Source organism: Siphateles boraxobius, unplaced genomic scaffold (genome assembly GCF_051911475.1).
Source record: "Siphateles boraxobius isolate OS27281-9 unplaced genomic scaffold, OSU_SipBor_1 56, whole genome shotgun sequence".
Classification (NCBI taxonomy): domain Eukaryota; kingdom Metazoa; phylum Chordata; class Actinopteri; order Cypriniformes; family Leuciscidae; genus Siphateles; species Siphateles boraxobius.
Window position 1 is genome coordinate 12,766,024 of NW_027509182.1, and position 23,843 is coordinate 12,789,866.

The 23,843-nt window shown below is 41.8% G+C and overlaps 1 protein-coding gene across 2 annotated transcripts in view; it reads right to left on the minus strand.

The window, feature by feature from the left end:
• astn2 (astrotactin 2) overlaps positions 1 to 23,843 on the minus strand; it is a 433,109-nt gene that overhangs the window by 350,691 nt on the left and 58,575 nt on the right. For both annotated transcript variants that reach the window (XM_077206841.1, XM_077206840.1), the window contains exon 2: positions 1,283 to 1,679. In XM_077206841.1, coding sequence (XP_077062956.1) covers positions 1,283 to 1,679 — 397 coding nt within the window. The remainder of the gene's footprint in view (positions 1 to 1,282; positions 1,680 to 23,843) is intronic.

A 23,843-nucleotide genomic window follows, 5' to 3' on the forward strand; every position in this document is an offset into this window, starting at 1 on the left:
ACTTGTGATCTACTTAACATGAGGCCAGATTTGTTGATTGAAGCATCCTCATCATCTTTAATCAGGTCTCATTTCATTCATTTTCTTTTTCAATGGGCTCTCTTATGAATTACAGTGAATCAGGACTGCACTCACAACTAATGACTAAATCAAATGCAAAACATCTAATCTACATTGTTAAGCAACTCATATGTCTCTGTTATTGACAAATCAATATGAGTATGGAAATGATTCTCGGAAACAGATAAATAATGGTTTGCTTTAACATCATAACAAAAAATAACTGTAGGCTGATTGTCAATAGGATGGATGGATGGATGTATCTTGTTAAGTTCATATTGGATATATGTCTTGAAATCAGACACTTTCGCCTTGACTGTTCTCTCATGGGAGGGCGATCTAACCAACTCAGCTCTCTCTCTCTCTCTCTCTCTCTCTCTCTCTCTCTCTCTCTCTCTCTCTCTCTCTCTCTCTCTCTCTCTCTCTCTCTCTCTCTCTCTCTCTCTCTCTCTCTCTCTCTCTCTCTCTCTCTCTCTCTCTCTCTCTCTCTCTCTCCCTCTCTCTCCCTCTCTCTCTCTCTCTCTCTCTCAATGAATTCAGGTCAATGGCTATAATTAGCCTGCGGTTGGCAGGTGACTTCACATCAAGCCCCCAGATGTGCTCAAATATGCCACATCAGTGTCACTAGAAAGAGATGAGAGGGGAAAAAATACCCTTTCCCATCACAGCTATCATTAGCATGCTGAACAATGGAGAAATCACTTTACCATCAAGATAATATGAATTGTGATTTAATGTTCACTGGATACAAGTCTGAGGCTTCAAGGATTAAGATTGAACTTTAACTGTGATGATGCAGGGATGATACTCAGCATACAAGCATGAGCATGCTACTTTGAGCTGGAACAAAATCCTACCTCGAATATTGTAAGAAAATGATAGGTTGACTGTAAAACTCAAGTCTCTAACTGAAAATGTAATAGACATCTAACCATAGCCGAAGAATAGTCATCAATTAGATAACATGTCAAAGAAATGAAACCAAACATTTTGTATTCACTGTTGACATTGCTTACATGGTGGAATATCATACACCTCGCATGTTATTTTGTCAAAAACGACATGTAACGAAATTCAAGATTGTTTTGGCTAGAAGTTGGTTACCCATAGCCACACTATACCGGGTCTATAGTTAACCTAGATGCTGAAATGATGGCTTATGCTTGCTGGGATAGAAAACAGACAGTGCGGTTGACAGTGACAGTAATGCTGAAGCTCTTACCTCTGTTATTCAGACTGTGTTTGTGGTTGGCCTCTCCCATCACTTTCCCCAGACTGTCCACGCTGTGTGTCCCCTGGCTGCACAAATCATCTTCCAAATGTGCTTTCCCATCCAGCAGATGTCCCGGCTGCTCGTCTTCCTCACAGTCGCAGTCGTCGAGGATGGGCGTCTCGCGGATGGGCATGCCGATGACGGAGGTGTGCTGGAGGGGTCTGGGCCCTCGGAAGCTGTCCCGGCTCTGAGGACCCAGGAGAACTGAAGGGATGTAGTGAATCTCATGCGTGGCCTCAGTGCTGGCACTCTTCTGAGGGGCCCGGCGACGCCGGCACCAGCGCTGACGGGTGTAGAGCACCAGCGTGAAAAGTAGGATGAGTAATAGAAGAGCAATCAGACCACCCTGTATGAGAATGAAACAGAGAGAAATGTCAGAATTCAAAATAATCATGGTCCAAAAGTAGTTTCCTATCGTGAACTATCCTGAAAGTACAACTGCTCAAGGAAACACTTTTTGAAAAATGAATGGGCATAGTCATTGACAGTAGTTTTCTGGTTTCTAGTAATCCAGAATACCTTGGATAAACGATTTCCTGGTTTAGTTGTGTTTGGTTAATATTGGAGCTGAACAGGATAGTATACAGTACTTGTCACTTGGATGTAGTAGCCTAAATGAGGTGCTCCTGAACCAACATCTTTTGTTGGTCCTGGAACAACATTGCTCAGTGTTGTGCCTGAACGTGTTCATTGAACGATAGTTCATGAACTCGTTCATATTTTGGGGCAACGTGAACTGAACATACTGTATTACTGCCTGATGAACGTTACAGTGAACTCGTTTATTCTGGTGTCTGTGAACGGCATGCTCTCTCAGTTTAACTTTGTTCAATAGGGTGCCAGTTTTCTATAGAGCCTTCCAGGCGCAAACCCGGCTAAAACACACCGTAAACCGGCCTTAATATGTAGCGGAAAAACACCCAATCTGGCAACACCAGCACCAGTGTCGCACCGCCGCAATGGTAATCAAAACAAAAAGCAGAGTTTTAAACGAGTTTTATGACAAGGTCGTGAGGATGGGAAAAATCTATGCAAACTTTGCCTCCCGATAAAATAAGTGCTGTCTGTGCTTCTATATTGGCTGTGGCAATAATTTTTTTAAAATAATAGTTTGCAGCAACATATGGAAAAAAAGAACTATGAACTAGTTCAAAAATTATAAGTATGAACTATGAACTGAACTAGTTAATTTAAAATTTGTGAACTGAAATTTTAACTAGTTAATGTAGAAAGTGAACTTTCCCAACACTGCTGTCCAAATTCTATCCATTAATTTCCACTGAAATCAGAGGGCAAAAACAGGTTGACAAGAATGTTGTTGAAGACAAGCTTACCCTTATATTTAATCTAAAACTAAACAAGTTTAGTAAAAAGATTATTAATGTTCTACAAGGACAGAGGTGCCCCAATCCTGCTCCTGGAGTTTAGCTCCAACCCCAATAAAACACACCTGAACCAGTTCTTGAGGAGTGCTAAAGGTGTCCAGACTGGTGTGTTGGTGCAGGATAGAGCTAAACTCTGTAGGGTGTTGGCCTTCCAGAAGCAGGATTGGGCACCCCTGTGTTAGGACCAACAAGGTCAAGGGGTGTATAATTGGGCTCCTGGAGGGCTAATGTCATGCAGAGTTTAGCTTCAAACTGCCCCAACACACTTGCCTGGAGGTCTCAGGTAATCCTGAAGACCTTGATTAGCTGGTTGAGCTGTGTTTGTTTAGGATTAAAGCTAAATTAGTGGCCCTTCAGGAGCAGGACTAGTCGCTCCTGAAAAAATACGCTGATCAGTGAGAATGCCCTACATGAACTCATTTGTAGGCTAAAGAAAGTCCCAATAAACTGATCTTCTTCACACCAGCATTAACTCTAGAATGCATGTTGGCATTAGCTAGGTAAACCTGTTTTTTATGATTGCCATGTCTCTATGATGACTGTATCTCCACATATCAGTCAAGAAATGCGTTGAACATTCACTTATCTGTCCTATATGTAGACTGAAGCAGCCGTTTAGTGATAAAACCCTTCTTAGTAATTTAAGGACACATTTAAAACAACATGAGACAGTGGACTGTCCATTCAGAAATTGTCAGTGATCTACCAATGTCTATTCCTCCTTCAATGCCCACAAAAGTAGGAATCATCCAGATGGTGAAGTCTCAGATTTTAAGGACGAGATCATCAGGACAGTAACCGACAGCCCCTCAATGCAAAGTCAAGTTGAATCTAATGAGCCTGATTCCTCAGGATTCTCTTGAGCTAGATACTACTGACTTTAATGCTCTTGAGTCAAGATATGACACAGATTAATTGCAAGCTCAATTAAGGAACAACTTGACTTCTTTGTTCTTGAAAATGCACAGTGCTCTTCATGTATTACAGATGGCTATACAAGACATAGTTGAAGGTTTGGTACAGATATTCTCACTGTCCAAACCTCTTGTAAAAGACTCAATCATCATGGTTCTGCAAGATTTTTATCAGACTCTCAGTGAAGTCCTTCTTAATTAATTAGTGGAAGCTGTAGTTAAAAGTAACATCTTTATCAGTTCTACTGCAGAAGGTGCGGAGCTGTCCACTGCTAAGCGAGGGGAAATATTTGTGGAGTAACTATCCTCTGGTATTGCCAGTTCAATATACAGTAGATTCCAATGGACGCACAGACGTATATATTCCAATACTATAGATGCTTCAAACAATGTTTAAAAATACTGATCTTCATGAGAAAAGTCAAGAAGCCAAACCATCACAACCTGGAGCGTACATTTCTCATGAAGATGGAGTGTATTTCAAACAAAATGAGATATTGTCAGAAGCAGGAGAGCTGAAATTCTCTGGTTCTGTATGTGGATGACCTTGAACTAACAGATTATTCAGGCACAGCTAGAAAGATCCACAAGCTTTGTGCAGTGTATTGGTTACTTGCCAATTTAACCAACAAGTATAGATCCAGCCTACATGTCATACAACTAGTTCTGCTATGCAAAGTACCAGACATGCAGAAGTGTGCTTATGAAAGTGTTCTGTCACCTTTGTTGAAAGACTTGCAAACTCTTGAGCAGGATGGTATTTTCATTGAAAGTCTCGGTCAGTGCATCAGGGGCACGGTGTTGTTTGTGTCAGCTGATAATTTGGCTGCTCATGGTCTTGCAGACTTTGTGCAGTCTTTCCGAGGACATTATTTCTGTAGATTTTGTTGCTGTACTGCAGATCAAAGTTAGCCAGTGAAGTTTCTGGAGGAGATTTTAGCATGAGAACGAAGGCCTGCCATGATCTTCATGTGCAAAATGTTGTGCAAGGAGAAAATATAACCCATTTGGATGTTACAGGTGAGTGTGCTCTCAGCAAGGCACTGCAGTATTTTCATCCCATTACTGGATTCCCACCTGATAACTGTGCATGATTTGTTTGTGGGTATTGTGCCTGTTCAGTTGGCCTTGTGCATAAGTGAAATGATTCGAAAGAAGTATTTCACCCTTGAAGATCTAAACAAAACAATTTGCACATTTTCATATCCGCACACTGATAGGCTTGATAAACCTCAGCAAATCCCCCGAAATGTTGTTGCCAAATGAAATACAATAATACATACAGAATACATAATCCTCCCAGCTACCCTCCTTGTGTCTAAAATATGTTCCCTAAACACATGTGTCCATGCAATCTATAGTCTTCATAAGACAATACAACTGATTATGAATACTAAATAAAGAATAATAATACAGATACCAAATATTAAATAATTAAATTATATTCAAAGATGAAATTTTTGTCTTCACTGAGGTTATTACCACCTATGGTAGGAAGTAAAGTCCCTCAAGGAGATGAAGCATGGACCATATTGATGGACCTTAAAAGAAATTGTGCAGCTAGTGTTGTCTCCATCTTTCACAGAAGAATCCATCCAGTACATGCACACTAAAATAAGTGATCACAGACAGGTTCTTAAAGCAGTGTTTCCAGACTTTAAACTCAGACCCAAGCATCATTATATCGAACACTACCCAGAACTGACAAAGTGTGTTGGGCCTCTGGTTCATCTGTGGACCATGAGATTTGAGGGAAAACAACGCTTTTTCAAAAGGGTGATACATGACACAGAATTTCAAGAATGTCTTGAAAACCCTGGCTACCAGGCATCAGCACATGATGGCGTATCACCTCAATGCACCCAGTGTTTCCCCTACAATGTATTCAGCAGCGGCGCGGCGCCGCTGCATGCGGTGGCTCTGAATCCACTTGTAAACAAGGAGGAAAGAGCCACATATGGAAATATTTTCGATTAGACCAGTGGTTCTCAACCTTTTTTGGCCCAGCGCCCCCTTTCCAAGATCCAGAACCCTGACCGCCCCCCACCACCACCAAAAAAGGGCTAAATGTCTTTATTGAATGTATGCTGATTATCATTCTGTTATAATAATAATAATAAAAACAATAATAATGTGTATGATTGACGTCCTTATTTTCTTCTTAAAATTATAATTATCATTATTATTATTATGAAATCCGTAACTTTAAGTATTTAAATTGTGAAACATTTATGTATTGAGTCAGTATATCCATTTTCAAAACCGTGCTTTTGTCTTATTCTGAATTACTAAAGTACACCTAATAAGTGTACATAAGGGCCGCATCGTTTTCTCCTTTCCACAAGCGCTTGCGCTCCCGTCTGTTGTTGCTAAGAAAGCATGAACTGCGCTCTCCATGACATGATGACCAGGATTCATTGCATTTGATACAAAGGATTGATTGATTTCTAGCCCTTGCATTAGCTTTACTAGTAGATATATTTATGGAGATGAGAAAAAAAAAACCTGCCCTGTACAGCTATGATCAGCTGTCCGGCCGAGCGTTCGATGTTGTTACGGAAAGGCCGAAGCTGATCAGATGGGTTTTGTCATTATGACTTGCTGTGCACTTGCGGCATTCTGAAAAGTTGAGATGTTTTCAACCGAGGCGTCGGTTAACATATTATGTCTTCAGTTAACTAATTTATAGTTATAAACGCAAATAATAATAATTACCATTATTACCATTATTATTATTACATTTGGGCTATGTAGAAGACGCTTTTATCCAAAAAAAAAAGAAGAACAACAAAGCAATTCTTCAAATGTCTCTCACAATACAAGTTAGTAGTTAGTAGTAAGATTATCACAAATAAACACAAGATGTTTACGCATATCCAAGTGTGTGTGCGGAGTGTGGCGCTTGCTGCATGCAGGCACGATCACGTGCATTTTCCTATATACAGTGGAAACAACTGAAAATACTAGCTATATAATTTCTGGTCATACAAAAAAAAAAAAAAAACATAATTTGCAACTTTTATTTAAACTCACAATAACAAGAAAATGTGCTTTTGTAAATAAAATCAAACTATCAGGCGCACTTTGATGAACTGGAGCGCGTCTCAAATATGAACAAACAAAATATAGCCTACCTATATTGAAATGTCCACTTTTAAACTAAAAAAATCTGATCGAAAGTAAATACCCGTATGAAAGGTGCATTTCTCTCTAAAGGCGCATCCGCTTTACAGCGGAGATGGAGAGGTTTTCAGCCGACAGCGATCCTTGGATGCCTTATCCGGGTGAATTTTAGTAAGGTGCTCCTTAAGACGGGACGGTTTCATTGCCTCGTTAGAAAAAACCTGCTGGCAAAGCAGGCACATAGGGAGCTGGATGTTCGTGGGTGAGGGAATAAATCCATATTTAATATCGTCTCGGTTACGTATGTAACCCTAGTTCCCTGATAGGGAACGAGACGCTGCGTCAAACGCTGCGGGAACGCCCCTGCGTTGTGCGTCATGAAGCACGTATGGAATCAGCCCAATGGAGAGATGAAACGTCATAGGCGGGTGACGTCATCGACCAGGAAACTATAAAGCACCCCAAAAACACAAGCGCATTAGCTTCTGATAGGCTTGAAGGAAGCGCTAACGGGAGTGCCGGGAGTATGGCGGAGCGACGCAGCGTCTCGTTCCCTATCAGGGAACTAGGGTTACATACGTAACCGAGACGTTCCCTTTCAAGGGAACTTCGAGCTGCGTCAAACGCTGCGGGAACGCGAATACCCACGTCGCCATAGGACCAAATGACCGTCATGTGAGACTAGCGCACAGAGGACGAGAGCACCTGTGCCCCAGGGGTAGAGCTTAAGTCTAGGTCATAGAACTTAATAAAAGTATGCGGTGAAGACCATCCAGCCGCATCACAAACATCACTCAGGGAAACCCCCGACAAAAGAGCTTTAGAAGCAGCCATACTCCTGGTAGAGTGAGCTCGGACAACCAAAGGTGAAGGCTGGCCAGCCGACTCATAAGCAAGTGAGATAGCCTCAACCACCCACTTGCTCATTCTCTGTTTAGACGCCGGACACCCTTTCCTGGGTGGCCCGAAACATACAAAAAGTTGTTCCGATTTCCTCCACAGGGCAGCTCTGTGGACATAAGCGTCTAATGCCCTAACAGGGCAGAGTGAATTAAGTTTCTCCTGGTCCGATGACATAAATGGAGGAGGACAGAAAGCCTGCAGAACCGTAGGTCTAACAATATTAGTAGGAACCTTAGGAACGTAACCTGGTCTAGGATGCAGAAAAGCTTTAACCATGCCAGGTGCAAATTCCAGGCACGAGGGTGAAACCGACAGAGCCTGCAAATCTCCGATTCTTTTTAGTGAAGAGATAGCAAGCAAAAAGATAGTCTTAAAAGTGAGAAACTTCTCGGGAACTTCTTCGATAGGTTCAAAAGGAGCTAGGGAAAGACCTTCTAATACAATGGCCAGATCCCAAGTCGGCACCCTCGTACGAACTGCTGGCCTCAGCCTCAAAGTGCCACGGAGGAAACGAGTTATAAGCGGGTGTCTCCCAAGAGAAACTCCACTGAAAGGGACGTGGTAAGCAGCTAGTGCCGCCACATACACCTTTAGTGTGGAGGGGGATAACCCTGTGGAGAAGCGCTCCTGCAGGAATTCCAGCACTGCACCCACTGGGCAGTTAACTGGGTCCTGCAGGTGTTCTCCACACCAAGAAGTGAAAAGTTTCCACTTCAAGGCATAAAGCTTCCTCGTGGATGGAGCTCTGGAGTTAAGAATGGTCTCAACAACCTCGGTTGAGAGACCGGAGTCTATGAGCTGGGCCCCCTCAGAGGCCAAGCCCACAGTTTCCACAATTCTGGGCGGGGGTGAAGTATCGTGCCCCCCGCCTGGGAGAGTAGATCCCTCCTGACCGGGAGCTCCAAAGGAGAACCGTCCAGGAGAGAAATCAGGTCCGCAAACCATACTCGGGCCGGCCAGAACGGGGCTACTAGTAGTAGACTGACCCCGTCCCGGCGGACCCTCTCCAGAACTCCTGGTAACAGAGCAATCGGGGGAAAGGCGTACAGACGTGACCTCGGCCACGGCTGCACCATAGCATCCAACCCCAGGGGGGCTGGAAGAGTGATGGAGAACCACCGATGACAATGAGTGGTCTCCTTGGAAGCGAATAGGTCCACCTCGGCGCGACCGAAACTCAACCAAAGGAGCTCCACCACCTCGGGGTGGAGTCTCCATTCCCCTGGCCTCGGCCCCTGCCTCGACAGGGAGTCTGCTACCACATTCAAATACCCAGGGAGATACATTGCTCTCAGAGATAGTAGCTTCCCTTGGGACCACAGGAGGATCTGACGGGCCAACTTGTAAAGCCGGCGAGACCGCAGGCCCCCCTGATGATTTATATAAGAGACCACCGACGTGTTGTCTGATTGAACTAACACATGATGGCCTCTCAGGTCTGTTAGGAAGTGTTTCAGAGCCTGAAACACAGCCAACATCTCTAGACAATTTATGTGCCACGAAAGATGATGATCCTGCCACAGACCTTGGGCTGGGCGACCACTCATGACCGCCCCCCACCCTGTGAGGGAAGCATCCGTCGTTAGCGTTATGCGACGACAAAGAGCCCCCAGCACAGGACCTTTGGATAGGAACCAAGTTTCTCTCCACATGACCAGAGCACGAAGGCAGCGCCGCGTGACTTTGAACGTGCGGAGCGGATTTCCCCTCGGGGAGAATCCCTTGGTCCTGAGCCACCACTGTAGCGGTCTCATGTACAACAGGCCGCAAGGTATAACGTTGGACGCTGCTGCCATCAGACCCAACAGTCTCTGAAACTGCTTGACAGTGAGTAGCTGGCCTAGCTTCACTTGTTTCACAGCTGAGAGAATCGAAGCGATGCGGGTCGGAGAGAGTCGCGCCCGCATCGATACCGAATCCCAAACGACACCCAGAAAAGTGGTCTTCTGGGAAGGAGATAATACACTTTTCTTTGCGTTCAGCCTCAACCCCAACTTTCTGATATGAGCGAGGACGACATCTCGATGCCGAACCGCCATCTGCTCGGTCTGAGCTAAAATCAACCAATCGTCGATGTAATTGAGAATACGAATGCCCTGAAGCCTCAGAGGCACTAGTGCTGCATCCATGCATTTCGTGAAAGTGCGGGGAGATAAAGCTAGGCCAAACGGAAGAACCTTGTACTGGTACGCCTCGCCCCCGAAGGCGAACCTCAGGAACTTCCTGTGTTGTGGAAGGATGGACACATGGAAGTATGCGTCCTTCAGATCTATCGTGACAAACCAGTCCTCGGACCTGATTTGAGACACGATCTGCTTGATAGTGAGCATCTTGAATTTTAGCTTCCCTACCGAGCGATTCAATATGCGCAGGTCTAAAATTGGACGCAACCCCCCATCCTTCTTTGGAACGATGAAATATCGGCTGTAATAACCTGACTCCAAACTGGGAGGAGGAACCCGTTCTATAGCCTCTTTTTGAAGGAGCGTTTTCACCTCTTGTTCCAATACCAGAGCCTGCTCGGGGCCCACCACTGTGTGCAGAACCCCTCTGAATTTTGGTGGACGACACCTGAACTGGATAGCATAACCCTTTTCTACTGTCTGCAGGACCCAATGAGATATTTTTGGAAGGCTTTTCCACTCTGCCAGAAATTCTACTAAGGGTACCAGCCTCTCGAGACTGGCCTCTGGTGTAACTTGAGCAGCAGACGCAGCGCCCTGTAACGGCGCACCGGCAGGGAACAACTGGTCTGACCGCTCTGAGACCCTCCTCAGAGGGAGCGAGCGTCCCTCGGGAAAGCGCTCGCTGGGATCGTCTGTGCCCCGGCATAAAGGCGGGGTTGGCAGAACGAGCCCCTGAGGGCACCGAGGAGGAATGGGCACCGTAAAAAGAGGTGAACACCTTTCCGCCTCGGTGGGGACCACCCTCAGCATCCTGAACGGCTTGGCGTCAGGACTTCTTCTTAGCCGAAGCCTTCTTAGCCAATATAACTGTCCTCAGATCAGTTCTACTGGGAGAAGGCTTCGGCTGAGAGTGTCGCGGCTGAGCCCACTGTCCAGCAGGGGGAGCACGAGACGCGACACTCTGCCTCTGCTGCGCTCTATGTGATGAGCTCGAAGACGGCCGGGGCTGCTCCCGCCCAGCAGCCCCAGGGACATGAACTTTAAGGGGAAGAAACTTTTTAAAAGCTGCAGTTTGTTTCTTTTCTTCTTGGAATTTATCGATAACTGAATTCACAGCATCACCAAACAACCCCATGGGAGAAAGAGGAGCATCTAAAAGAAAAGCTTTTTCTCTCTCTTTAATATTAGTCTGATTTAACCACAAATGTCTTTCTGCGGCCACCAGAGCTGCCATAGAACGACCCATTAATTTGGCCGATTCTCTGGTGGCACGCAGGGATAAATCAGCAGCCTGACGCAGTTCACGAACTACGTCAGTACTGACCTCCTCACTCTCACTCATGTCCCTTAGCAGATCAGCCTGGTATGCCTGCAAGATTGACATAGTATGCAGACATGACGCAGCCTGACCTGCTGCCGAATATGCTTTACCCACTAAAGCCGAAGTGTTTCTTAAAGGCTTGGTGGGTAATGCCGGTGCCTTAAAAGATGATGCTGCTTCGGGGGAGAGATGGCTCGCAAGCGTCTCTTCCACACGAGGCAAAGCACCATAACCATGAGCCTTGGCTCCCATAATATTAGCGTATGTTGAAGTCTGGGGACTAAACACTCTATATGACACCGGTTTTCTCCATGATTTCGACACCTCGGTGTGGAGATCATGGAAAAACGGCAGGCACCGGCGTGGAGGCTGCACACGTGACGGCAAAAATCTCTCATCCAACTTTGATTTAGAAACAGACTCCTGTCTAGTCACTGGCCATTCAATATTAAGTTTTTCAACAGCTCTTGTTAACACCTCCATAAGCTCATCACTCTTAGGAGTGTGGGGTGGCGAATCCTCCACATCTCCCTCAACACTAACAACATCAAGTTCCTCAGAACTGGATAGCTGCAGCATTGGTGCCTCAGCCCGAGCGGAAGAAACCGCAGCGCGTGCTTCCGAACCCGGGACTGAGGCACTGGATCTCACAGGTGAAGGGAGAGATAAGGCAGAGCCCGTCTCAAACCCCGCTGTGAGATCCATCTGCGATCCCCACGATAAGCGCCGCCGCTCTGCCTCGGCAGAAGCGGGACCCGAACCGCGGGGAGCGCGCACCGAACCGCTCTCCTCAAAGAGCGACCGGCGGGAGCGGAGCGTCCTTAACGGCAAACGCTCGCAATGCTCACAGTCTGCTCCCTCGAGAGCAAACTGGGCATGCTGAACTCCCAAACAAACAACACAAAGATCATGTGTATCCCCGCTCGTTAAATAACGCGAGCAGGGAGGAACACACTTTCTAAACTGCTGTTCGTCCGCCATAATCTCTCAATATATATATATATAGGGATAAATTGTTTGTGTGGTGCAGGGTATGTAAGACAGACAATATCACACAGGGACAGATTCACATGTAGCGCGACTGAAAGCACAGAAGCTAATGCGCTTGTGTTTTTGGGGTGCTTTATAGTTTCCTGGTCGATGACGTCACCCGCCTATGACGTTTCATCTCTCCATTGGGCTGATTCCATACGTGCTTCATGACGCACAACGCAGGGGCGTTCCCGCAGCGTTTGACGCAGCTCGAAGTTCCCTTGAAAGGGAAACTCGACACTATACTGTCTGCACTTCTTCTTGTTTTCCGCCATGATGTTTAAATGTGTTTTGATGTCAAAATTGTTTTAGTTTACGTGATTGTGTGCATTTTGATTGGACACATAAATCTTAAACCGCGAAGCTTGTGTACATTTTGATTGGACACATTCTTTCTACCACTCTGCCGGCTGCGGCATTTGTTTTTAAGCGTTGCCATGGAGATAATTTGCCGGTAACTAGCCGGGACAAGTCTGAGTGGGCTACTAGCAACATTTAAATATTAATTAATTAACACAGACATAATTTTATTTTACATTAAAACATGGACGCTATGGAATTATGTCGGACAGAGATGCATTCGGAAGGGCATTTTCAAAAGTGCGAATGACTCATTCATTCTTTTTTTTTTGCGCAGGTAATGTTTTGAAAGACGATGTCTTGTAACGTTAGCTTACTGATGTAAATAAATAAAAATGTATACAAAGATGTGATGATGTCCTGATTCACTTTCTTTTTTTTTTCTCTTTTTTTTTATTGTATAACAAGAACAATATATAACATACACATACGGAGGATCACATAGTATTATATCTATTACATTCATAATAGCATCAAAGAAACAATAGACAGAAAGAAAAAAAAACTATAAGGGGAAACATTACAAAAAATTCCAAAAAGAAAGGGATTCAAAAATAGTATACATCCGTTTCGCTTTTTTATTTCTTACATCTTTTAGGGAGACTTTCACTTTCCGTAACGGACTGAAGTGCGCGTCCGAGTGAAGACAACACATTTCAGCGCTAGATCGTCTCTTATTTAACAAACGAATGAAACGAATGCTGCTAGTTAACTGGATATGTTTTATTTGTATTGGTACATCCGTGCCGCGAGATGTTTTAAAAGTGTTTCAAAACCGCCCTGTAGGCTAAATGACGCCTAGGCTACTATTTCATATACCGGTAGGCTACATGTTCTACGATATGATATTTTATATATATCTATATATCTCATAGGAACCTGAGACTCGCGCTTGGGACTGCACGTGCGTATTGGATCGTCTGGCCTGGTGGGACTCCGAATGAAGGTGGAATGGATTTGAGCAGCAGCGTGGAAATCAATGCTGTACCTAAAACGCCCATGCATTCAAATTAACATTGTATGTGTTGTCAGAGGCTTAAAAAAGTTGTGATAATAACAGTGAGTATATAGTGCCACAGTCAGACATAACGCCCCCCATTTGTGCCTGAGCGCCCCCCTCTCAGCTGCCTCGTTCCCAACGCCCCCCGACACTGTCCAAACGCCCCCAAGGGGGCGGTACCGCCCCCGTTGAGAAACGCTAGATTAGACTAATGTCACGTTGCCATAAGGGGCCGTTCACATAGGGCGTTTTTTGCGCGTGCAAATTCATTATTTCAAATGCGGCCGGCGCGCTCTTTTTCCCAAGCGCGCCTCTGTTCATGGTTGCATAGCAACGACAGACGCCAAGGGAGAGCAAGCGCTTGTGGAAAGGAGAAAGCAGTACAAACTGCGCTCTCCATGAGGACGAGGAAGTATCACCTACTGCTCATAGTCCTAATAGTTAACGTTAAATCATATTTAATTTTTCAGATGAGTCAACTAAACGTGTTGGTGTCCTTCAGAAATCATTCTAATATGATATGTGATGCTCTTTTCTTTTTTTTTAAAGATTCTTTGATTAATAAAAAGTTAAAAAGAACATCATGTAATAATATTTCACAATATTAGGCTACTGTTTTTTCTGTTTTTTTTTTTTAATTAAATAAATGCAGGCTAGATGAGCATAAGACTTCTTGCAAAAACAAAAAATACCCCCACAATCATTCAATTACCAAAGAACCTTATAGATCTTCTATAAAAAGCCCAGAAAAATTAAGTGCTCACAGATTGGGTGTGGCCTTTCCCATTAACATAAAATTTTCTCTTTTTCTGGGTTGTGCTGTTTCATTTTTCCCCTAAACAATTTCTACCAAGCTGAAAATGAACACAAAAGAAAAACATGAATAATCCTGTCTAAAATTATAAAATGAAGGTTTCTGTTTGTGACTGCAGTTCAAGGTACGTGCTGCAATAATCATGCCTTGAATCAGTTGATGGTATGTCATATTTGTTTTTCTTAAAATGTCCATTTCTATCCACAAAACTTGCCAGAAGTCATGGTTTAAGGGTTTAAAAAAAAAAAAAAATTATTCCAGGGTGCATGCCCCCGGACCCCACCACGCGCGGCTTGGTAACAACCTCGGGCACGTAACAGCACCGCTGCTGGAAACATTTCTAGGGGAAACACTGAATGCACCATTACTTTTCAGACCCCACTTACAGGTCTCAAGTGTTACTACTGTACAAGTCACTACTCCGCCTCAAGTGGCAAGAGACTTCATAGAGACCAAGACAGACAGCAGAAACATAAAGTAGCTACATCAAAAGTCTCTAATGATGGCAAAGAGTATGCAAATTAAATGTTTGTTTCCGCAGGGAAGGCAGGAGGACTTCCACAATTCAGCAGGATTGAAGATATACTGTTTGTGAATAACTCTACTTCCTTTCTTTGCTGGAACCACAAGTCCTGGTACAGAGAACATTTCAGATAAATTGAGCTGACATCATTGGACATCTTCTCTGTGCCTCAACTTTCTGAACTAAATGACACAGTAAGTCTCACGGCATACACTATCGATTGACATTTGCTGTGAACACATAAACGATCTATTTTGATCAGAGATTGCGAGGATTAAACCCATTTAGAAGTGGGAAAATGTACAGTTACCTAGAACAGTTTGTGGTCAGAATAGTGTTAAAGGGATACCAAAAATTTTAATTCTTATTTACACACATCATGCTATCCCATATGTATATGACTTTATTTCTTCAAATGAACAAAACGGACGATTTTTTAGAAAAATATACCATATCGGTGAGTCAATATAACAATTGTATGAGTTCCAAAAAGTTGAAGTTCAAAAAGCACATATATCAATAATGACAGTAATCCATAAAGTCTCAGTGGATGAATCAATGTCTTCTGGAGCAAAGCAATAGGTGTGTGTCAGGAACATTCTAATAATTTTAATATTTTTTAATCTATAATCATGTGTTCACGAGAGTGTCAAGTTCATGCTTGATGTAAATTTAAGCATGTTGTGAAGCATGATGTAAGCATGTTGTGAAACTTGCGTAAGACGTGTACAAGGATTTATATTTTTGTGCAAGCTTCCCTGTGCGTTATATCACGGGTCACATGTACAAACATGCGTATTATTGTTGACTGAAAGCGACGAAAAAAAAAAAGAGTTAAATTTATAAAAATTCTTAAACCAATCACTTTACTCCAGAAGACATTGATTCATCTACTGGCATTGTACAGATAGCATCATTATTGCTGTATGTGCTGTTTGAAGTGTTAACTTTTCAAAACCCATTCAATTTAGTCACTCAGAATGGCAGCTCAGAACTTCCTGCTTCATGTCCACGCATCAGACATTGTGAGGAAGATTACTGTCTTCACGTCCAGAATCTGTGAATGAGTTAAAAACAATGATAAAAGAAAAGTTTAAGATAGACTTTGACTTTAACTTATCTTACGAAGATCCAGATTTTGACGGCCAGCTATGTTCTCTTGTAGACATAGAGGATCTTCCACAAAAGGCTGTGCTAAAAGTTTTTCGATCTGAGATTGATGCAAGTTCAGTAGCATCAGATGACACAATAACATGTGACTCCAGACGGGACTGAGAGATGGCCGTATGTTTTTCCAGTGCCCACTTTTTCTTACGACGTAGAACTCATACTTGGTGAGGGAAATGCTACATGTGAGAAAACAAGGAAGACTCTCAAGTTGCCCAGGGAACAAAAGCATGACATTCTTGAGACCCTTGCAGACAAAATGCATAGTTTCAAAGCATACCCGAATGATAAAGACGTTTAAATGGTAGCAGAAGCACTTGTCACCATGCATCATTTTGTCTAAAAGAGCCAGGATCTCAGACAGGGTGGTATAGTTGGAAAAACAGTCTGAAGTTTAAGATGGGGAATTACCGCACTAAATTTAGTTGAACAGGATTTCACTTGGTGTAAATTGTGGGAAGAGGAGTAGAAACAACCCGGACAAGCAAACTCCTCACACAAACGCCCCAAGAGGGCAGAAGTGAATTTCCTCCCTAACTTCCCAATAGGCGAAGACACGGCAAGCCTGGAAAAACTTAGACTACAAATTGTAGAAGTTAAGTATAGTGACAAAAATCTTGTCCTGATTACGAAGTTAATGCAGACGACCTTTGCCATAAGACGCAAAGCGGTCATCACTGAAAACCTGTTGGTGATATCCCGGAACACTGGCCTGCCTTTAAAATGGAGTCACAGGTAAAAATATTTTTCTCAGTACACTTGAAAATAATTATGTTATATTTAAAGGAATAGTTGACCCAGAAATGAACATTTTCTGTTACTTTTACTTTCTCTCTGGCCATGCAAGAAGTAGGCGACGTTCTTTCTTCAGAATAACACTAAAGATGATATTTAGCTTAACTCATGGTCCTTGGTGACTCATAAAATGCAGGTCAATGGGTGTCGTCACTTTGCGAGTCAAAAAACATAAACAAGCAACACAAAATGAATACATGTGACGCAGAAATCTAGAGCTCCAGACTCTCTTTTCCTGGTAATAATGTTATAATGTGTTGTCAATATATGCTTTTTGACTCACAAAGTAGTGGCACCTGTTGACTTGCATTTTATAAATCACCAAGGACCACAGGTTCAGCTAAAAATAATTTTTAGTGTTCTACTGAAGAAAGAAAGTAACTTACATCTTGGATGACGGAAGGGTGAGTAAACTGACAGCATTTTTTTATTTGTGGTTCTTTTTTGCTGTGTCGGGTTTACACTTGTAGTTGACAGTCGAAGTTCAAAATGTTATTTTACAGCACATGTTTTTTATTCTTTTTTTCTACAAGATCACAAATCTACACTGGTTACATATACCTTGGCTTAATCACTTATTAAATGTTGCAGATCTGTTCCGAGTTCCATAAAATTACAAACATTAGCCTGAAGAACCACTTGTATGCCGTGTTGGACCACATGGAGTCAGCTCTTCAGGCTATATGACATCCAGGTCAGTTGGTTACACTTCTTGATGCCTGATAAAGACACTGCAGTGGATTTCTGAATATTTTGTTGTATTTACAGACATTTTAGAGGTAGATGCATCTATTGTGGAAGTTTAGAGTAATAGTTCTCTGCTCTTGTCTTCAGGTTGAACAATCTGATGAACCAGACATTGATGACGTACCACTCGGTCTCCTCTCCATTAGTGGCAATTAAACAGATGCCACGTTCTTCTGCCCAGAGAAGATTGCAATTGTACTTGAGGATAACATGGTTATCGATTTTCCCACATTGGCGCATGCATTTTGTCATGCTTTTTGAACTAACTTACACCTTGGATCTAAGTTACCCAAAAGAGTTGGCCAACACATTTGACTTTTCCCAGAAAGTCTTGATGGGTCTGGAGGATGGAAAGCTAAGGCCAAGAGGGTTCAGTCTTAAAAATGAGCTTTTTGCAGTGGAGTAACGTCAGTGTTTGATCAAAGCTTACAAAGGTACTCCTTCATTTGACATTTCATTTAAAATTTCACTTCTGTCACTTTTAGTGCACACCATACAGCAAGGAAAGTTTTTTGAAAACAGCTTACAGATGCATTTTAAAGTATGATTGTTCAATGTACAGTTTAAATGTGTTGCTGTTGTAGTTGGCATGTTTGCACTGTATTGATGTGTCATACAGTATGACAGACAATGCAGTGCATTGCAGTTTACACTGTAGTAATCATATCTTTGATTTCTGTATCCTAAGAAGGTCATTATGTGGAGTTTAGTAAATCATTGAGCAAAATGTTTATGGCATTATTGGATTTTTACACTATTTGATGTAATTTGCAGAAAAGTTTCTCAGTTGATTTACTATGAAAAAATAACTACTACGGTATAAGGTCCATATACCACTCATAGAGATGACAGTGTATTTATTTATTTAATCTTTCTCTTATATTGTATTCAAGTATAACTTTTATGTTTCTAAGGTTACTGTTATGCGTGCATTTTGAATAGTGTTCCTACTTGAAGGAAGTGTTTGCAGCGGATGATATCCAGATATCTATATACTCCACTTCTAAAAGTGATAGTGATCTCAGTCCATTTCTCAAGGGCCTTGCACTCTTTTGCAGTATTTCCATCTGACAAACAAATTATTGTTAATGTTTTGTGGTTACTTAATAAAATAGTACCTTGCATTTAAATAGTCTGTGTTAACCTGTTTTTTTTATTTCAGAATGTGTATAGTTAGCAATTTAGTTGATAACGTAAATCTAAAAACTTACAAAAATGAATAAAGTGAGTAATTTGTTACTGAGAAATTAAAACTATAATGTTTTTTTATGAAGGTAAAATAAATTGTATTGTAACAAAATAATAAGTTATCTTTAATTAATTTGAATAGGTTATGTGAACCCAAAAACTCCTTGTAAAATTACTTAATCAATAATGTTACAGTAACTTGTAAGTTAGTATCAGTTAAAATTACCTAGTACCATTTACTTAAAAAGGATGTTTCTTTAACGTATAAAATTGAGTTAGTATCACTTAAAATTACCTAGTATTATTTACTTAAAAAAGAATATTTCTATTTTTTTTTTAGTTATATTAACTTATATGGTTTTACAGTGTGGGTAAGCTTGAGTAATACATGATGCACGGCCACAGACTTCAAACGTTGTTCATGTTTTTAGTATCTTTAGTATTAAGGAGCCACTGAGCTTTGCTTATTACTTCTTCAGTTTGAGTGTCTGGCCTAAAGGTGCAATACACATATAACAGCTGAAGATTAATTTCTCGATGGTTTGTCTCATTTCATGGTGTGGCAGGGACATCAAAGATTCCTTCTCTCTCTCTTGAGTTTGTGTGTCATACTCTTAAATCTGCATTTGTTCTTAAAGAGAGCGGTACTGAGCTGCCAGATAAAGTGAGCAGTGTAATATTTTTAATTGCCTTAAACATGAAACATTATTTGAAAGAATGAAACCCAATTATAAACAATACTGCATTCTGTTCAGTGCCATGCATTTTCATGAGACTTCCTCCCAAAAGCCACAGTGTGACATGGAATTGCATATGAAATGTTGCTCACAGGATGATATTTTCTTAATAATTACAAACCAGACTCATTACTCCACAAATGCCCACAAGGGGCTGACAGGGTCCATCAAATGTCTAATGCCCTAAAATTGAATCCTGGGGACCATTTGGGGCTCGTCCTCGATCCCTCTGAGCTCATTTAAAGACACTGAGATATTCTTAAATGCTAAAGGACAGAGATTTAGGACTTGTTTTTCACAAGGACCATCTAAGAAGCCGGAGAGTTGTGTAAAAGTCTGCCTTTTCTCACCATTATTTTAAATAGAGAACAAAATCAAGATATTATCATAGAGGTCTCATTTGAGATTTGTCTTTCCCATGAGAATGTGCACTGCATTAATTCAACTAGCCTATTTGAACCGCGCAGCAGATCAGAGCAAAGGAAGCAAATGAGGATCCGACACTGACCTACTCAAGATTAATATTCAGCTACTGCTCTTCAAATATTTTGATATACAGTGCCTAGCATAAGTTAACACACCCATGCTAAAGTTGACTAAAAAGAGGAATACAAAATCATCTTTTGGAAATTGATCTTAATGCTTCAATTTAAAAAATGAGGAAAAATCCAACCTTTAAGGACACCAATTTTATTTGTGAATGAATAATGTATCGGAAATAAATAAATGTTCTTCCTTAAAATACAGGTTGCGTAAGTCAGGACACCCCTATGTTAAATTACAATAGAGACAGCAAATTTTTATTATTAATGGTCAGTTATTTCATGGATCCAGGATACTATGCATCCCGATAAAGTTCCTTTGGCCTTTGCAATTAAAATATCCCACATCATCACATTCCCTTCTCCATATCTAGAGATTGGCATGGGGCACTTTCCATAAGATCATCTCTCAATGCAAATCACACCAGCTATTAGGCTAACTGAAATAACACCACGCCAATCTCTAGGTATGATGAAGGGAATGTAATGATATGGGATATTTTAATTCCAAAGGTCAAGGGAACTTTATCAGGATGCATATTATCCTGCATCCATGAAATAACTGGCCTTTAAAAATAAAAATCTGCTGTCTCTATGGGAATTTAACATAGGGGTGTCCTGACTAACGCAACATGTATTTTAAGGAAGAACAATTATTTAATTACGATACATTATTCATTCACAAAGAAAATTTGTGTCCGTAAAGGTTGGATTTTTCCTCATTTTTTAAATTAAGGCATTAAGATCAATTTCCAAAAGATGATTTTGTATTCCTCTTTTTAGTCAACTTTAGCATGGGTGTGTTCACTTGTATTATCCACTGTAATACTCTCCAGCATGCTGGAGATTGGCTGGACATTTAGACTGTTGGTCTCTATCTATCGCACAGACACTGGTCTCGCGTCTATCGCACATGGCATTCAGGATGAAATCTGTGCTGTGTACCTTCCGATCCCATCTAACCTCTTTTCTTGTCCCTGCAGAACGATATAAAATGACTAGAGTGGTGTTATTAATCTCAGAATTTTAAAATTCCATCTTCATGAGGAAAAACAAACCCCTCTCAAATTACAGCTCATGCACTGCCGGCTGTCCATAAATCATAGCACTGTAGATGGGCATTTTCAATGGGAACAATGCAGCCCCGACCAAATGTGTTCATTAATCTCCAGCAGGAGCTCAGCCACTGAAAGTAAACTTCCCTCAAAGTTAAATGCAGAAAAATGAGAGAGGCTAAGCCATTCTTTAAACTTTCAAGCACTCCTGGGAGTCTCTGTGCACACTGTCTGTTGTCTTAAGCTTCAAAACAATGGAGCCGGTTGGCAAATGTTATGAATGGAAATGGAAATGCTACATCCTGATAAAAGAATCAAGCTGTGCAGGAAACACCTACACCTTTTTAAAAGTTATGGACGAAGGAAGAGCAACTGTATTGCACAATAATGCTGACCAATTGGGACTTTTTATGTTGTCCAATTTAAAGTGAGCTTGAGACATGTCTATAACCTCATGGTCCTACCGTTAAAATATGCGCTATTTTGTACCATGATAAAATGTTGCATTCTTTGATGTATTTTGGAGTACTTGGTAAAACAATGGCACGTGAAAATGGTATCAATATAACTGCACCTTGTTACTACCACGACTTTTTGTAAGAGAGATGAATGTCTTTAAAGATACTGAGCGATGTTTTTTCTTTTGTTTTTGTTTTTAATTCCGTGCACCAGACATGTCATTACACAGGCAAACATCTGGCCAAGAAACAAGAGGTCTCCAGACATCCAGTAATATTCTGTTTAAAATATAGCGATGAATAAACAAACCCATAATGCATGACAGACTTCTGAGACCATCTGGCATATTAGTAATAACTTTTGAAGGTGTTCCATTGAACAGACGCACAATACAGAACCAGCAGCTCAAACAATCAAATAACAGTCTGAGAACTCAGATAAAAGCAAAAAATAACAGAATATGAACAGAATGTAGGCATTATAATATCAGCCTCTTGATATGTACTAGGTCTTCTAAAACACCATTTTAAACCTAGCAACTGCAGTATACTCCAAAACAATATCCACCTGGTGAATAATGAAGGTGATCTATCTAGTTCTCCAAATCTAGTTCTCATTAGTTTGTATTAATGAGACATTTACCAGAGTAAAGTGCCTCACACTAGGGCATATAAAGTAAATCACACCTCCAGCAACATGGATTGCCAGTGAGAATCATCCCTGTCATCTGTTCACCAGGTGATCACAGCAGAGGAAGCCATGCCTTTAGGAAAAACTCTAGGATAAAAACACCACAACACAGATGAACCTCACCCAGCACCTGCTTCTCTCTGTTCCTACCATCTGTGCCCAGGAAAATACTCCCAGAGCTGGCAACGTCGACGTCAACATTAGAGGCACAGACTACATTTATCTCTCTGGCAAAAATCACATGAAACATACACAGACACGGGCATACAAAACACATGCCACATAAGTAAAAGGACACATCTTCCGAGCTCATAAAGTGACAAAATGGAGTGAGCTGACTACAGCCAAGAAGGTTTTTTCAAACAGCATGCAGCACGATTCTATTGGCCAAACTCAAAGTAGCACTGCATAATTTGAACAAAGGGCGATGCCAGAATGCACTGTGACAAGCTAAAAAAGAGAACAAAAATAATACAAGATGGCAGATAAAGCATGAACAATTTTGATTAAAAATCATCCTTATAATATACAAAAAAATCATTAAAAATGGTTCCTCCTAATTAAAAACTGACTCTTTAAAGCTATATGTTAATGCTTATTAGAGTATTGCAGTGTTAGTTTAGCAGAAATGCTATTGCCAAACTCTATTGCAATCAACTGCAAGTCGAGTTAAAGGCTGTATAACTGTCAAGACAATACACTCGTATTGCTATGAATGGGAGAAACTGCAATACACAATATGGCGGCTCTAGTAAAGCAAGTAAAAAAAAGATCCAATCAGCAATTGGTAAATTCAATGCATCACTAAAGCTACTTTCAGATGCCCCAGCCACAGAAACCTGAGTCTCGTGCTTAGTACTGCACATAATGTAAACGTTCATGTCAGAATTTATTGCTCATCTGCAATATGCAGTTTTTGAGATTTTGGTTGTTTTGCATTGGTTTTGCCTGAAATAGGCGTTGCAAATATGGCCGTGGAGTGTACTGACTTTCCTTAAAATGGACTTTGGTTGAGTGTGTCCTGTGCGCTTTGCGTGAATATACTACATATATTTGTCTGGCAGGGTTGAGGCTCCATTTTGATTGTGTTACTTTGACAGAAAGCAGCTGTCTATGTAGGTAGCAGAGTAGGTTTTGGAAGAGTTAAGGACAGAATGATACATGCAGACGTTCCAGCATCTGTTCAGTCTGGGACTCCTGGGGTGTTGTGGGATGTGGGTAGATTGGAAGCTCTGTTGCCCACAGGGATCTATGGGCGGCTCTGACATGCGAGCAAGCTTATTAGAGTCGGAGTGGACGCCTGTGCCGAGCGCTGCGTGCCGCCGTCTCTTCGCACAGTATGATGTTTAAGTGCCATGTGTTTTGCAAGCTGCCTCCTCCCACTTCAGTCCAAGTGCGGATCAGAGAGTCGGATACCTCGCCTGCCGCCGATATCTCCTTTTTTGTCTCTGTTTCCTCTTTTTTTTCATACTCTCCCAGGGGAGATTTTTATTTGACCATCGAGGCTGTTTTTCCTTGGGCTTTGAGACACTGTCTCTTAGACTGACAGATCTGAAGAGAGAGTGAGGAGAGGAACCCCAGTGATACTCAACTCAAGCTTTGTCCAAGTATGGCCTTCAAAGAGCAGAA